General features: G+C 36.1%; 1 protein-coding gene and 1 long non-coding RNA gene across 4 annotated transcripts; one reads left to right on the forward strand and one right to left on the reverse strand.

Moving 5' to 3' along the window:
• LOC110271905 lies at window positions 6,589-9,870 on the reverse strand. 2 transcript variants are annotated; one of them, XR_002362753.1, is made up of 3 exons: window positions 9,078-9,870; window positions 8,895-9,005; window positions 6,589-6,607 (listed from the first exon to the last, which is right to left on the reverse strand). It is a non-coding gene; the product is annotated as an uncharacterized LOC110271905 (long non-coding RNA). The 2 variants fall into 2 exon arrangements; XR_002362752.1 differs by lacking the exon at window positions 6,589-6,607 and adding an exon at window positions 8,735-8,782.
• Window positions 11,097-16,321, forward strand: LOC107643400 (protein SHOOT GRAVITROPISM 6-like). Of its 2 annotated transcripts, XR_001620843.2 has the most exons (10): window positions 11,098-11,295; window positions 11,377-11,519; window positions 11,796-11,857; window positions 11,959-12,082; window positions 12,200-13,352; window positions 13,463-13,540; window positions 14,349-14,448; window positions 14,553-14,687; window positions 15,738-15,820; window positions 15,998-16,321. XR_001620843.2 is itself a non-coding variant. In XM_021123572.1 (6 exons), exons 3-6 carry the CDS (start codon window positions 12,002-12,004, stop codon window positions 13,991-13,993), a joined length of 342 nt encoding a protein of 113 aa, XP_020979231.1. In that variant the 5' UTR covers window positions 11,097-11,519; window positions 11,796-11,857; window positions 11,959-12,001; the 3' UTR covers window positions 13,994-14,342. The 2 variants fall into 2 exon arrangements, 1 of the variants encoding a protein (XP_020979231.1); XM_021123572.1 differs by lacking the exons at window positions 14,349-14,448; window positions 14,553-14,687; window positions 15,738-15,820; window positions 15,998-16,321 and adding an exon at window positions 13,901-14,342 and having other exon boundaries at window positions 11,097-11,519; window positions 13,263-13,352.

Here is a 16,375-nt window from a genome sequence, read left to right on the forward strand (position 1 = left end):
AGAATATAATTTGCTTTTGTTATATATATCATATATATATTTGTTATAAATAGTATATATTAGTGTCAGAGGGGATTAAATTCTGCATCGATACGAGTCAAATAAGTGGGTATGTTAATTGTAAGAGAAATATTTTATTCAATGCAATTTATAGTAATGTAAAAATTAGATATACTGCTGTAAGAAAAGATTAGTAATTCGAAGGGTTTTTTATAATATTTTAAATCCCCTATAATCTCGTTTTATTTCTTTATTGAACGAATAATGATAGATGAGGTGGGATTANAAAATATATATAAAAAATTAAAAAAGTTTAGGAACTTATTTAGGGTTCAGCCTTTTTTTTCTTAGATAAAGAAGAAGAAGGTGTCTCATGTCTTCTTTCTGCTTTTCTTTTTCTGAAGCTCTATTTGTCTCGTCTCCACTTTACTCTTCTTTTTCTCAAGTTCTGTTTGTCTCGTCTTTGGCCAAGAAGAAGACAAAGCTCTATTCGAATCATCTTCTCTCTGCGTTTATTTGTCTCTGGCAAAGAAGATGAAGAACCCAGTTCCTCCAAGACCTCCCTGTCAATTTTCTGTTCCTCCACGACCTCTCCGTGTACGCGCTCAGCAACCCATCTGAGGAGTTCTTGTTGATTGCCGGAGCCTCCACCGGCAAGAACCTCGGTCTCTTCTGCTTCAACGAAGACGATCCCAAGCCTGCTCTGCCAGGTTTCCACAGTCGACTCTCGCCTGCGTGACGGCTCCAAAGTTGTTCCCGTTATACTCAACAAGGTTTCCTAAGTTGCTCCTCTCTTCTTTCTTTTTCTTTTTCTTTTTCTCTTTCTCTCTCTCTCTGAGTACACTACAAGAAAATCGTTGAGTACCGTCGGAAAAATAAATTAAATTTGATGGTATAAACCTCACCGGTAAATATTTACTGTCGGATTTTTTTCTACCAACGGTAATGACGGATTACCAGCTCGAAAAACCAATTGGTTACCGGCAGATTTTTTCGACGGTATTGTTAGCGCAAAAAAATATTGTGTTTTGTGTACTATTAACGTCAAATTATTCCTACGGCAATTCTGACGATAATTACATTTTTTTTTAATTTGAAATACATGGTCAATTTTAAATTTAATTTTTTTTTTACACAATAAGTGGTCAATTCATAAATAATGAAAAACTTTTATTTAAAATAAATAATACAATATTCAAATAAATTAAAAGTCAAGTACATCAAATAAATACAATGAAACAATAAAATGAAAAACTAATGATCGAAGACGTAAGTGTGCTAACGTTGGTGGCGTTAGCACACTAACGTTGGCACCTTCTTCCTTGTGTAATGGCGTTGGTGAGCTAACTTTGGCCACTAACGCTCCCTTCTTCCTTGACCAACATTGGCACTGGCGTTAGTGACCTAACTTTGCCACTAACGCCAGCTTTTTCTTCTTCTTCAAGCACATTAGCACTGGCGTTAGTGGGCTAACTTGGCCACTAACGCCAGCACCTCTTCATTGGCAACGTTGGCACTGGTGTTAGTGGGCTAACTTTGCCACTAACGCCAACTTCTTCCTTGTAGAACACATTAGCACTGGCGTTAGTAGGCTAACTTGGCCACTAACGCCAGCACCTCTTCATTGGCCAGCGTTAACCATGGCGTTAGTGTGCTAACTTGGCCACTAACGCCACAGCCTCTCTACTTCTTCTCTGCTTCTCTTTGCCTATCATCAATCAAACAAGTGCATCAAAACTTTGCTATAATCACAAGATATTGCACCATTCAATGCATCAAGTAGTTCTTGCATAAATCTCATGAAAATGATTATAATTCACTAATGTTTGATGAATCAAGGCATGCATAGATAACTCATCCAAATGCTTGCTTATTGATGAAGATACACTACAACAAATGCGGAGGATAGCGGCCGTTGATTGGCGGCTGTTTATCAAACCGCCACAAAATTGGTTAGATAGGAGCGGTTATGGCAGCGGTTTGTGCTTCAGCTACAAAAGAAACCAAGATAGCGGCGATTATCTTCCCAACTGCCGGAAATCAAATAAAAAAGAGAGCCAAAAGCCCTCAGTACCTCGTCACTCACTTGACCAAGTTCAGAGCTCTGAAGTCTGAATGACTCCCCTTCTCCAACCCTAGCTTCTTCTCGACCACCAACGCAGTGCCACCATCGATCATCACCCCCAGCGTCTCCGTCAGAACCACAGAACCACCACCGTCATGTTCTTCTTCTTCTTCCCTTCTTTCCTCTTCTTCTTCCACCTTCGCCGAACAACCCCCGCAAAAATCCTTTTTCTTTTTCTCTTCCCCTGTCTCCTGCCTTCTTTGTCTTTCCGTTGGCTACCATCCTGCGCCGCCGCGACCATCTTCTTCTCCTCCTTACAACCTCGTATTGTGGCTCTGTAGCTCGCCCCTGCCTCCCTCATTTCTAGCCACAGAATCAGAACAGGGCCACTCCAGTTCTAGCGTGTTCAGATGCAGCAGCGGCTGGTCACTGCCACTGCATCCCTCTCTCCTATGCTCTTGCTCTATTCTTTGACTCAGGTTCTCAGATTTCTTCTATGTTTTAGTTAATTTAGGGTTAGTTATATGTTGATTCTAGTGTTAATTTGATTTGGTTAAGATTATTTTCCGTTGTTACTTGAGTTTAGGTTAGAATTAGGATTTTCTGATTAGAATTAGTGTTAATTTATACATAGTTAAACATGCTGTTAAAAGCTTCTTGAGTTTGAATTTCAATTTGTTTGGATCGATTGACTGATACTTTACTGAGTCACTGTGAAATGCTGCTGATTTTTCATGTCATTGGTGTTGAATTTTGAATTAGTGTTGCAAAGAATACTTTTTAGTGTTATTTTGTGTTGTTTATGCTATTGCATGCCAAATGTTCGACAATATGCCAAATGTTTGCAGTTTACAGAAGTGAAACCAAAATCCAAATTATCTTCATTTGAAAGTAAGTCTCAGAATCTAAATCATCTCAGAAGGTATATTTTTCCCCTTTTTGGTTCATTATGATCTACTTCTTATGTGATCATCATAAATGATATTAAGTATAAAATTTCTTAATTGTATAGTATGTTCTGCTTTAACTGGCCTTATGCTCCAATGGCATGATCTTCTACCATACTTAATCCTGCAAAAGCATTTTATTTTTATTTATTTTCTTTCTAATTGATGGATACCTACATCCTCTAGGAAGAACTGTCTAGATAGTAAGTTTTCAGTGCCAACTATGCCTCTTTTCATTATTTAAGTCAGCTACATGAATGTGTTTTGAAAGTGATTAGAATTAGAAAGTAAATTAGATGTGTTAATTTTCTAAAGCCACCCTCTGGAGCATATATTTTTTTATTTCAAGTGATTCATATTTTAATGTTTTAGAAAGACAATGTATGTATCTGCATATAATTCGCTGATGATTTCTATCCGGAATCAAACTTCATAAGTCAAAATATTAATTCGTTCTTTAAGTATGAATGCTTCAAGCACAGAAATTGCATGAAATTAGAGAAATGTAAATGGAAAAAAGCATCAAAAAGAGTACCAAAAGAAGTCAAGAAGTAAAAAATGCTTAGCAACGGATAGGTATTGCAATAAAGAAGTGAAATTCATAAATCATTAATTCTTTTACAAGATTTTTCCTGGCAGAGTTTTAAGGTCCATACCAATAATGCTAAATAAAAAACAGTTGTTTATTAATATTTTATAGTACTAAATTTGATTTGTGCCTTCTGTTTTTCTTACTTCATATGAACATCTAAATCTATGTTTTTTTTCCATTGGAAAGTAGAAAGCCCACCAACTGTAACTTTTAACTGTAGGACCTTGGCAAAAGGTAACTATTTTTTTTTGCCTTATACTTTAATGAATGAAATTGTTGCAATGTCATTCACTAAAACCAAAACCAGTACAGGTGGTATTTATAAGTATGCTGTTTTAGTTTCACTTTCATATTATTCCTTAGGTGTATTTCTTATTTTAAAGTACTAGTAGTCGGTGATAATAAGGGATTATTGCATGATAGGTGTTCTTGGTCATTTATCATGAATTTGATTTTCTAACCTAGTTAGGATTATTTGCAATTTTTTCACTAAAGCATAGTTTAAGTTGGTACCTTTTGTTTTCGATATCTTGTTAGTATAATATTCAAATTTCGAGAAATTTTCTGATGATGAGGTTTGCTCCCTCAATTTAGAAATTGGTGCACAAAAATAGGTTCTTTTCTCCTTCTCTTTATGAGGCTGAAACCAAAGAAATTGAAATAGAAATAAGTTCTGAAATAACATTTTTTCTTCTTCTTGCAAGCCATTATGAGATCTCAATTGTAACAGACTCAAGGTACTTTATTACGTGATTATTTTAAAGCATGGGTGCTATTGAAACTTGAAAGAACTAGGTCAATTAAAGCCAAAATTCAATGATGATATGTTTAATTTGATAGGACGAAACTTTGGCAATGAAGTGTAATTCATTCATGCTGAGAGATTGGTATCAACCAGGTACAGTTATCCTTTCCCATGTCATTGCTTTTTTATATTGTTGTGTAATTATTGCTAACTGATATGCTTGCAAGTTTCAATTTTACAGAAATTTTCTATCCAGGTTGTCAGCCTCCAGCTGAAGAGATCGGTTTGATTTTTCCAACATACCACAATGCTCTTCAACAGTCCTTAGTTTTTCAGCCCCTATTTCAATCTCTCTATTCAATCGATCAAAAGTTTCATGGGCATGCAGAATTTCACTCCCCATTGTAGATATCTTCTCCAAGCACTGCTTGTACAGAAAAGCTACAGCTTCTTTCTCTTCATTCAGTTCAGCAAGACTTTTCCTCAGAGATTTAGCTTCCATTTCTGCTCTTTCAATTTGCTCATTCAACATCCTACTATTCTCCTCAGTAAGTGCTAGCTTAGCCTCCAAGACAGAAATCTTTTCAAGGCATTTATTATATTGATAAAAACAAGCATCCTTCTCAGCCTCTAATATGCCAAGTTCCTGCTTTAGATTTTCTGCTTCGGTTTCTGCTTTAGCAGCTCTCTCATCATGCCCCTTTGCATTTTTATATTTTCCATTTCTTTCACGTGTTTTGATTATGTACTTCTGCACGTGTTTTCATTTTAAGTTTTATATTTTCCATTTCATTTTATATTTTCCATTTCTTCCGTTCGGGCCAGTTCTTACATCATCCTCTCTGCTGCGGTAATCACCAGTGTTTCTATCAATTTGTGATGGTATAATGTGTCTTTGATTGGTGTTCTTACTGCATATGAAGGTTGTGCATGTTTCGATAATTGTAAGATGCTCCTCTGTCTTTGGATCAAATTTGGTAATATTTAAAGAGATGAGAAATTTGATCCAAGTCCTATCATGATAACGAATTTTATGGTTTTCCTAATTACTCATGTCTCATTTTTTGATTAAATTCCACTCCATTATTTGAAGCTACGTCAGTGATTATAGCCCAGTAGGTGGTATTTACTTAGATGGTTAGAGATTTGAGTGTATTGCTAGTTTATGTTTGAAAAGAATTTTCTCCTATGATCAATGAAGTGTGAAACTATAAGTAGTTCGTGCTGTGATTTGAATCTCTGAGAATTAATCAATAATCATCAAACTAGTCAATAGAAACCAGTAAATATGGTTAATACACCAATTAGTGTGGTATAAAATTGGGCAAATTAATTTTTCTTTAATGTGCAGCTCCTAAGGCTGTGGTAAAATACAGGAGCAGGATTTAGGTAGTAATTGGACTGCTGTGATTGGATGTTATATATAATTTTAATGTCCAGCTTTTAATCCAAATTACTACTACTTGTAGTATATAATGACTTTAAACATAGATGTATATCCAGCTCACCCTATATAAATTATTGTATTAGTTTTGATATTGTCTTTTAAGATTGGACGCTAATCAAAATTAGTTTAAAGGCATTAATTCCTCAATTATTAATGTGAGTATATATCTTGCTGGCTGGGTCAATAATCCATATACATAACATTGTGCAAGAAAAGCTTGAATACCTGAGCAGAGTAATAAAGTACTTTTATTTAGTGCACTGCTAAAAACCAAACATTATCTTATCACTTTGCAATGTTATTGAATCAATTTCACTTTGAGATTTGAGATTTGTGTGGTATAAATGACTGAATTCCCTGATTTTGATGGTTAATCTTGCTTCAGCTGTCATCTTCACTTATGTTTATTTATTAATTTCATGAACCAAGTGTTGTAATACCCTAACTACTAAAGTTCACACTTCCGGCTGCGCGACTTTGATAGCTCGGACATTACGACGGCTTTTATACTATTTAATACTAAAATATGAGCCTGTTTAAAAACTTTAAACCGCAATACCGATCCAAAAATACTTTCATCCGATATCATACATCCATAAATACCATACAACTTACAAAATTCATAAAGAGTACATCCATATATATACATAAATATATATAAATAATATTACAAACATAATACAATACAATTCCTATCCCTCTTACAGATTATATCAAGATAAAGGCGAGGGTACAATAAACCATAACTAACACAATACAAAGCATCTCAACAACAACTAAATGAACTCTTCGTAACTTCTGCGCCCATATCCTGAAAGGGGAAAAATGTAGGGGGGTGAGAACATCATCCTCAAAAGGGTTCTCAGTAGAGGGTTTTTGGGAATTACTGTAATAGGATACGTGAAGATAACCGCACCAGTGATTCATAACTGTCTTATGCCTCTTTTCAAAAACAACGGTTTACAATGAAAGTAAAGTCGGAAATCTTTTCGGAAAGAAGAACCGTTCAATTCTCAAAAACTCAAAAGCCTTTCAAAACGGTTTATCTATGCGGAACCAAAATAGCTTTTCATAATTTTATTCCAAACCAGAAACACAAAACCGAAATCAACCATCAGTTCATCTTTTTCCAACCACGGCCCTAAGCCCAAACAATCCAACCAACAACCAATCACCATAATCCAACAGAGTCCCAGATGCAAACACAGATAGGAAGTTCAAGCACAAAGAAACAGTTATTACAAGTAGAATAGTTAGCAATTAATCACATAGGCAAACCAAGTATAATATGCACACCCAACCAATGTCACACAAATGCATATGATGCATGCTTGTCCCTAGTGGCTGATGATATCATCTGTCGGTTATATAGCCAACCCGACACGTCCTGGTAGCTAACCATGGATAGAAACACCCCTCGCGGAGCAAGTAGGTTTGAGCTACAACCCCCTTGCTACTGCCCGCTCAACCCAGAGCCAGTGGAATAACCACTACTGCGGCTACTACCCAGGCGGGTGTTTAAAAGCTCAACCTGGAGCGAGTGGAATCACCACTACTACCGCTACTACCCAGGCGTCACAATCTCTGACCTGGAGCAAGTGGGACAAACCACAACCCTTGCTACTACCCAGGTGTCTCAAGCATATATTCATTCAGTCCCAGCCATGGATCAACATCCATCTCAGCCATCCGGCTTAAATTCATAATTCATAATCAGCCATACGGCCCATAACTCAGTCGGCAATCCGCCATAAATCAATATCATACACAGCCATTCCGGCTCATAGCAAAATGGCACCTCCACCATTCAACCTCATCAAATTCATAAAACCGGCATTTAAATCTTTCAAAGCCGTTTCCTTTACTTAGGCAAAACCAGCTTCAACCCCCATGATAAATTCTAAAGCGTTTCAACTGTTCAAATTTGTTTTAGTCTTGCAAAAGTTCAGAGTTCAAAGAGTACTTAAAACCTTTCTCAAAACATTTCAAAATAAAACTTGTCAATAGACATTCAGGTTCTTTCAAAGTCATTGAAACTTCTTTAATTGAAACCCCCAAGTCAAATTCAAAGGCATAAATCCTTTTTGCATTCAAACAGCTTTAAAACACAAGTTTCATCTAAATAACTTTCTCTTGAAAGAGATACAATGCCTTTCTTAAGAAGCAAGACTAAATCACAATTTCCTCTTTACTAACTCATTTCGAAAGCATGAATCATCCTTTTCTTGATAATTCAAATAAAATAGCAGAAGTCTTTAACTCATCATTTTCCAGACAACATTTCAATAAAGACTCGGATTTTATAGAAATTTCGGCAACACCTCCCCTAAAACTTGGACTTTTGCCACCCGGTTCGGGTCCCAACTAAACCGTTTCTCATTCCTTTCAACAGCTCAAATCCAGAAATCAATTCAAAAGCAAGCTAAATCCAACAGTCGCCTCAGTGGCATATCTCAAGGAAACCATTACAAAAATTAACTCAATATCAACCAATTTAACTCATTTCTAAAGCTTTAAAGAAACGGTTCAGTAACAAATCATTTGTCCAAGATCAAGTCAATTAAAGTAAACCAGGCTGAATTCAAAAGTGCATTCGACTTTTCACATCATCAAATAATTGACTCAAATCAAATCAATCCTCAACGGATTAAACTCAGATTTCAAATCTTTAAAGAATCACTTCAAAACATTACATTTCACAAAGCCGCACAACCATTCAACCAAACCAACATCCATAATCACTCGAGTCAATCAAATAACACATAAGGAAGATACAATCACCAAATACACAATATCTCACAACAGTATCCATATGTAATAATTCCAATAATAACTATAGTTTTCGGAAAGCGCCCCTACCTCAAAACACAAAACCATAGCCCAAACGCGTCACAGAATCCTTTCCGCCTCGACCCGAAATCAACAATCAAAATCCCGGCAGCCAAAACCTCGGTTCCAAGCCACTTTCGCAATAATCTCAACAACTCTAATCGCAACATACAACAACCGAAACTCAATCGTATACCAATTAACGCCACAAACCTCAGCGTATGATAACAGAACAGTAACTAAGGGGCTTTAAAATCGAAAACGCTTACCGAACCAAGGAAGGAATGGCTGAACCGAAACAGCGGCGGTCTCCGAACCGGTTCGGCGGCAGCCCGGCAGCCACCTCAAGCGGCAGTGGCGACGAATTCCGATCACGACAACTGAAACCAACATGCAGTGACCATAATATTCTCGAAATTCAAAAGGACGGAGGCTAATGACAAGACCCTTACTGGCAGAATTTTCCGGCAACGGCAGCAGGGGCATTTTCTGGCCGCAAAGGCTTACCGACGCAACTCAACACAGAACCACAAAGAGCGGTGACAACCTCCACGACTCCGGTGAGTTCCCTCAACGACAGTGATGGCCGGAACCCCGGTGGCGCTAACGACGGCAGGAACAGCGCCGTTGGCTTCGCACAGCACGGATCAGCAGCGGTCCTTGGGCAGTGACACGCACGACGGGATGCATGGCCTCCCTCTCCCCGCCGCTCTCTCTCCCATCTCGTGAACGTGTCCCTCGAGATTCAGTTGCTGCAACGCTTCCTCTCTGGACTCACGATGGCGATAGCAGCGCCGTTGGAAGACATGGAAGCAGTGGCAGCGACAAGGACGGCGCAACGAGCAGCGACTCTGAGGTCTCCAGCGACGGAATAGGTTGATGGGTGGAAGAACCACGACTGGCAGGGATGAACAGGGCAGCTTCGATTGCGACGCTCCTCGCGTCTCTGGCCCGCGTCCCCTTCCTTCATTGTCGCGCAGTCTCTCCTTCTCCTCAGCGCCAGCAACGGTGACAACACTCCTTGCCGGCACTGCACAGTCCCACATCTCCGGTTCCCCCTCCTCAGTGCAACACAGCGGCGCGGCGGTAGTGACGCCCGCCGGCGCCGCCCTTCCTCCTTCTCCCTTCCGGATCTCTCTTTCTTTCACAAATCTGTGTTACGTTCTGCTGGGAAGAAGAGAGGGCTGCTGCGTTCTGTTGTGGCAAAGGAAGGGTTGGGGTGTGGCAGCTGAGAGTTAGGAATTAGGGTTTCATTTTCAAAAATTAGGGTTAAGGGCATTTTAGTAATTTTACTTAAAAATAAGGATAATATAGTAATTAGAAATAAATTCTAACCCAACAATAATAATGTATAAAAATACTATTTACTCATCAATCTCACACTTTATTTTCAATAAAATGTCCAAATCAAAATAATTAGAAATAATATAATTAAACCCTTTATTTTCCAAAGTAACAGTATTAATATTTAAAATATTAATTATTTAATCTGAATCATATAAAAATCCTTATTATTTCACAACTACCAACTATATGATTTAAATATAGCAAATAATCCAATAATTATAAAATTGGATAATAACCATAACTTATCTCAAATTCAATAAATCAAAACTTGCCTTAATCATCTTTAATAAAATGATCTCTTAAATTAAGGCTATAAATAACTGTAGAATTTGAGACTTGATCATAATAAGACTTTTCAAAGATTCTGGGTCTTACAAGTGTTCCACTTGATTACTTAGTAATGTTCTAAATTATCATTACCTAACACCTTATGAAGCTTACTTTGAAGGTTAGTATTTAATTAGTAGATAATTTTTTTATAGGAACCTGTTTGTGTGGATTATTTTTTATTATGTGCTTTGTTATTATTCAACGGTTTAGTCTTGTGTTTACGAAGGGCAATTCTTTCAAGCCCACTTCGTTATCCTGTTAACTAATTCATGTGTTAGGACCCATTCCTTGAACGGTTGAACCCAATAATAATATATGCTCCTTATATTAATAATAAGTAATGATTTGCTTTCATTGATTTTAACAGATATATCTTGCAGACTTTTGAGGTGGACAACAAGCCAATTTCTTCTAAAGGTATGTGCACAGTGATGCTTATATATACCTGCACATTTGTGTTTGCAACTTAGTATTATGCATAGAATCCAACATAATGTCTCGATTTTCTAATTATTAGCTAGCATTATATTCTCTTAATTTTTTCCCGCACTACAAAAAAATTAGTTATTACAGACGGATATTTTCGATGGATTTTATCCCTCGGAAATATAGACGGAATTTCAGAGAGATTTTTTTGTCGGAAAATAAAAAAATGAATTAGCATAAATTACAGACAGAAAATAGAATCCGTCGATAATTCTGTCGGTAAAATTAATTTTTTTTCGTGAGAAATGATTACAGATGGAAAATCCGTCTGTAATTTAAAATTTTCCGTCGAAAAATTTTAATTTAAACCTAACTTCTCCCCACCCTATCGACCCCCCTTTCACACGCACAAAATCACATAACAAACGAGTTGCTCCTCTCTCCTTCAATGGGTTTCTCCTCGTACGAGCTTCTTCTTCTCCTTTCCTCACTCACAGCGCCACCGCCACCACCCTAACCACCGCAGCTACCTTCTCCTTCTTCTCCTCTCTTTTAAACACTGAACCAGTAGAACACAGCCCCTATCTCTCTCGTTTTTTCTCGTTCGCAGAACAAATCAAGCTCAAGCTCCTGTTCTCTTCGTCTCAGGTGAGCTCCAGCACGCCGGCGCCACCTGTAGCAGCGTCTGTCCCCACCACTGCGCCTCTCCCTCTCCTTTTATCCCCACTCAGTTCTGGCTCGCATATCTTCTCAGCGCCATAGCCATCATCTCCTCCAGTCAATGCTTCCAGGTTTTAGTTTCAAAATTCTTTTAATTTTTGTTAAGTTCAATTAATTTTGTTTAGTTAGTTTGATTTTAGTAATTAGTTTAGTTAGATTTGTTTTCTGATTAGTGGATTTTTAGGTTTTGATTAGATTAGTTTTAGTTAGATTTGTTTTTTTCTGACTTTAGTAATTAGTTTGATTTAAAATTTGTTGTTGAAACTTTTTTCCTCATGGTTTTTCAATTTTTGGTGTTTCCTTTCACTGCATTATCTTTTTTCTTTTGCTGCTGCTTCTTGCTACAGTGTGATAGTGATCCTTCTACTTGGAGCTACATCAATGATCATGTTCATTTTCATATAGGACAGTAAGTTTGACTTGCTTCAGTAATAGAATATTCCGGTTGTTTAATAATGTAGAACATATGCATCTAGATTCTTTAAACTTTCTTACTTTTCATTGTTATAGGTGGTATGCTTAACTTGGGATATATGATGTGGCTGTCAAGTATATGATGGAAATCTTGGCCTACAGTCACCAGTCCAAGGCAACACAGGAATTATTTCTTAGTGACTTTCTTCAAACTGTGAAGGTGATAGTGACTCTATTTCCTTTTCAGATCTCATGCTTAGAACCTGATTGTTAAAATACTGAACTGCCAATAGTTTGATTTAATGTAATTCCTGAAGTAGTGTGCTTTGTAGAACAGGTTGGGGATGTAGGACCCATTCTTGATTTGATGGCTGTGGTTTTAGAGAATATTTCTACTTCTACCCTCCTAGCCAGAACAACAATTTCTGATGTCTATCAAACCGCAAAATTAATCAGTTCTGTCCCTAATGTGTCATATCAGAAGAAGACAAGCATTCCTACATAGACTGGAAATAACATTTCTACCTATTCAGCTTTATTCGTTTATCTAAAGACATAGGGTGTTTTCTGGACTTATCCAGGCTTTCCCTGATGCCTTGTTCCATCAATTGCTTGTGGCCATGGCTCATCCGGATGTGAAACACAAATTGGAGCACATAGTGTCTTCTCTATGGTGCTTATGCCATCAATGATTTCTCCTTAGTTGGACCAGAAAACAAAGATGTCTATGAAGGTACAGAGTAATAGCTTCCACATTCAGCATGATAGTTTCTCTGAAGCAGAACACTTAAATGGGAAACTGCTAGAAGGAAACACGGTTGCAGGAGTTACTGGGGATAAAAATGCTGTTCATCCATATCGTGGTTATAGCTTTACTCGTGCACTAACTGATGGAAAAGATGGTTGGCATAAAGCCTCCAAGTTCCAATTTATTTTGCATATATATTGGTTACCATAAAGCCTCCAAGTTCCAATTTATTATGAAATGCAATTAGCTATTTCAGCAACTTAAAAAGAATATTTCAAGTTGGTGTCAAACTGGAGCCTGCATTTAGTGGCAGTGGCAATAATTTTGACAGCAAAATTTATCTTTATAGAAATGGAAAAAAAAATGCCATTCATAGCCTTTTAACTAATCCCGTTAGCTTTAAAATCTATTTATCCAAATTTGTTTTCATATTTTAATTAATTTTTATAATTTAATGGTGATATGAATTGCTTTGTCAGGCATCCAATTACAGGATTTTGGCATTTGTAAATGTTTCTAATTTAAATTGTATGCTTTTCTTTCTGTCAGTGGGCTTGTTATCTGTATTTTATTGTTTCTAATTACTTCAGAGATTTAAAACAAAACACCTTTTCCATAAATAAAATTAAAAATAAATACTCGTTATTTGCAGGATTTGACGCTTACTCTGTCAACATTTCTACCTGTAGTTTCTATAAATAATGACAGCAAAGATCAATCAGATTTCTCAATTAGACTTAAGGTAATACTATCTGTTCTTACTGTAAGATTCCAACCTTATTGAATATTTATGACACTGATTGTTGATGAAAAAGGTTAAATGTTCTTTTTTAATTCAATAATGTTTGGCAGATGTATAATGAGGTGCAACGTTGCTTTCTCACAGTTGGCTTGGTGTATCCAGATGATTTGTTTCTGTTTCTTGTAAATGTAAGTTGTTGAAAATCTAGTTGAAGTGAATTTTCTATTCTGTTGATAAAAAAGGAAAAGCATAGTAAGCCGAAGGGAGATTAAGTTATACCATGTAAAGCTAAATAACTTGCTAGAAGAAATTAGACCCAGACTAAATATTAGATGAAGGAAGGCAATCAGTTGAACTAGTTTCTGGTTTGATTTAAAGTTGAATCATGTCCTATTTCTTTTACATATTTTTGTTAGCCTGTGTGTTATGTTGAGGAAGGTGCCTTATTTGCACTGATGTTTCTTCCTTTTCCAAGGAGAAAATTATTTTGTTTCTCCTAATATGATATAAAAGTGTTGCCTTTTTGGCTACTTTTCTTTTTCTTTTAGAAATGCAAGGTGAAGGAAGAAACATTGACCTTTGGTGGACTTTGTGTTTTGAAGCATCTTTTACCAAGGTTCTTGCTTTTCTGTTGCTGGTGATAATTGTCATGAATCATATTTTCAGAAAGCTTAATTTGTTCGGTAGATACATGAATAGCTTTATACCTTCAAATCGTATCAGGCAATAACATTTTTTGGGGCTGCAGCCCTGACAATGCTTGGGCCCACTGTATCTTCTACTAAAATTCAGCTTTTATTTGGAAGATTGAGTCGTAAACAAAGATTGAACTCTTGGCCGCATTTGGTTATAGGAGCTCTAATACCACCAGGCCATGAACTACCTTACCAAAAAGCTTAGACTATATTTGGGTTGAGGGATATGACTAATTTGGTACCTTAACAGTTACTGTGTGTTATTATCTTGTGTAAATTGACCTACAATTCTTATCTGAAGGTTATTTGAAGCTTGACATAGTAAAATACCTCTACTTGTTGAAGCTGTAAAGTCCTTGCTAGAGGAGCCGAGTTTAGGTGTTCGGAAAGTACTTTCTGAGGTAATCCATTATGAACTATGTTCATGTAATTTACTTCTGAACTAACACAGTTTCTTACCCTTCACTTTCTTTTGGTTTTTCCTGCCTTCCTTCTTTTCTTGTAGTTAATTGTGGTTATGGCTTCACATTGTTACTTGGTTAGTTCATCTGGAGAGTTGTTCATTGAGTATCTTGTACGGCACTGTGCTTTAACTGACAATAATCGCGGTGATCTTGACATCCTGAATAAGAGAGTGGAGGTAAAATTTCTCCCCAATCCTTGCTTCTCAATAAACAAGTGCCACTTGTGTACAATGATAAGACCATGATTGAAACCAAAATTTACTTTCTTAGAATGATCACTGTTTTAGAAAGCTAGTTAGCTGCTGTTGCTGCATAAACAGTAAGAATCTCACTTCTTCAGGTTTTTATAGTCTCTTGATGTTTTGAACTCTATAATATGTTTGGAAATTGACTAGTATCATGCTTTTCAGATTTGTCTGGTGCTGTTTTTTTTTTTTTGGATTTAGAGGGGATTTGTTTGTTCTTTAGCTTTTATGCTGAATTCTTGCATCTTGAATCTTGTTCTTCCAACTGTGCTGTGTGTGAATTGCATGACCCTTCACATGGTTTCTTCACAATGCTGGAATTTGTTATGCTCCTAAGAAACTTTGTTGGAATTTGGAAAATTGGACCTGCTTTAATGAAATGTTCTGTTTTTGCTTATTACTATATTTTTAGTTTTTTACCTTAGTTACACAAATGACATATTATTTTCATAACAGAATCTTACAATATTGTAGAAATAAGATTTTATTCAATAAACTTGATTGTCTTTTGATTCTACTCTTATGTTGTTGGGAGGTTCAATGTAGAATTGTAGGTCATGACTTTACGCATCACTTTCAAGGTTATGATGATGTTTTTGTTTTAAATCTGAAATAGAATGTGTTTCATCTTTATGATAAGACCATGATTGAAACCAACATTCTTTAATTCTATCATGGGAATGGTAGGCATGTCAATGATCATTTATGATTTATGGATAATCAAAATTTGGCTAGAAGAAAGATAAGATGTACCACCTACTTTTGAATTTGTATCTGAGACATGGTAATCAATTATACTTCCATTTATGTATTTATTTTATTCTCAAAATAAATCTTCCTTCTGTTATCATTCTTCATTAGTAATAAATTAATAATGACATTAGTAATAATGATTAGAACCATGTTATATACTAACTAATATTAGAGCTTTTAATTTGAAGTAGTGGTTTATGCTCCTATGCTTTCACTTTTTTGTTGCAGGTTTGCTTATACTTTAATTTGCACTGGTATTTTCATGTGTGTGGTAACATGTCTAGGACATATGGCAGCAGGTAGCATGAATGGTTAGTCTCACATGTGTATCCTTTTTCATTGCTTGTGTCAAGTGTATACGGTAGAATGGAACAGCTAACAAATTTTATTATTCTTGTAATTAAGTTATTAAAGAAAATATTAAAGAAAAAAGACTTTTTATTGGTCAACTAAGTGGAACATTTGGCTTGCTGCACTTTCTATTGTAGGAGAGATCAAGCACTCCCAAGCTGCTCATGTTACCAACTTGTGGAGGGACTTCTCCAGTGAGTTGATTGTGGAAAAGATCAAGTGCTTCTAATTTCAACAGATTCCCAAGAAAAGCTGAAATTTCACTTGAGAGATTGTTGTATCTGAGGTCTAAATTGATCTGGAAATTTTGGAGCTTTTCAATTTTTGTTTTAGTATGGAAAATAACAGCTTTTAGTATGGTTGATAGTTCTAGTATGGTTGAATAATACATTGAGGATTATAGTTGATGTATCAATACATTTTGTTTATATTTTGAATTATATTGACTTGTTTGTTTATTATAGTACTTTTCTTTTAGTTTGATAATACGATGAATTTGTTTATTTTTTGAAATA

The sequence above is a fragment of the Arachis ipaensis genome, chromosome B05 (genome assembly GCF_000816755.2).
Source record: "Arachis ipaensis cultivar K30076 chromosome B05, Araip1.1, whole genome shotgun sequence".
Classification (NCBI taxonomy): domain Eukaryota; kingdom Viridiplantae; phylum Streptophyta; class Magnoliopsida; order Fabales; family Fabaceae; genus Arachis; species Arachis ipaensis.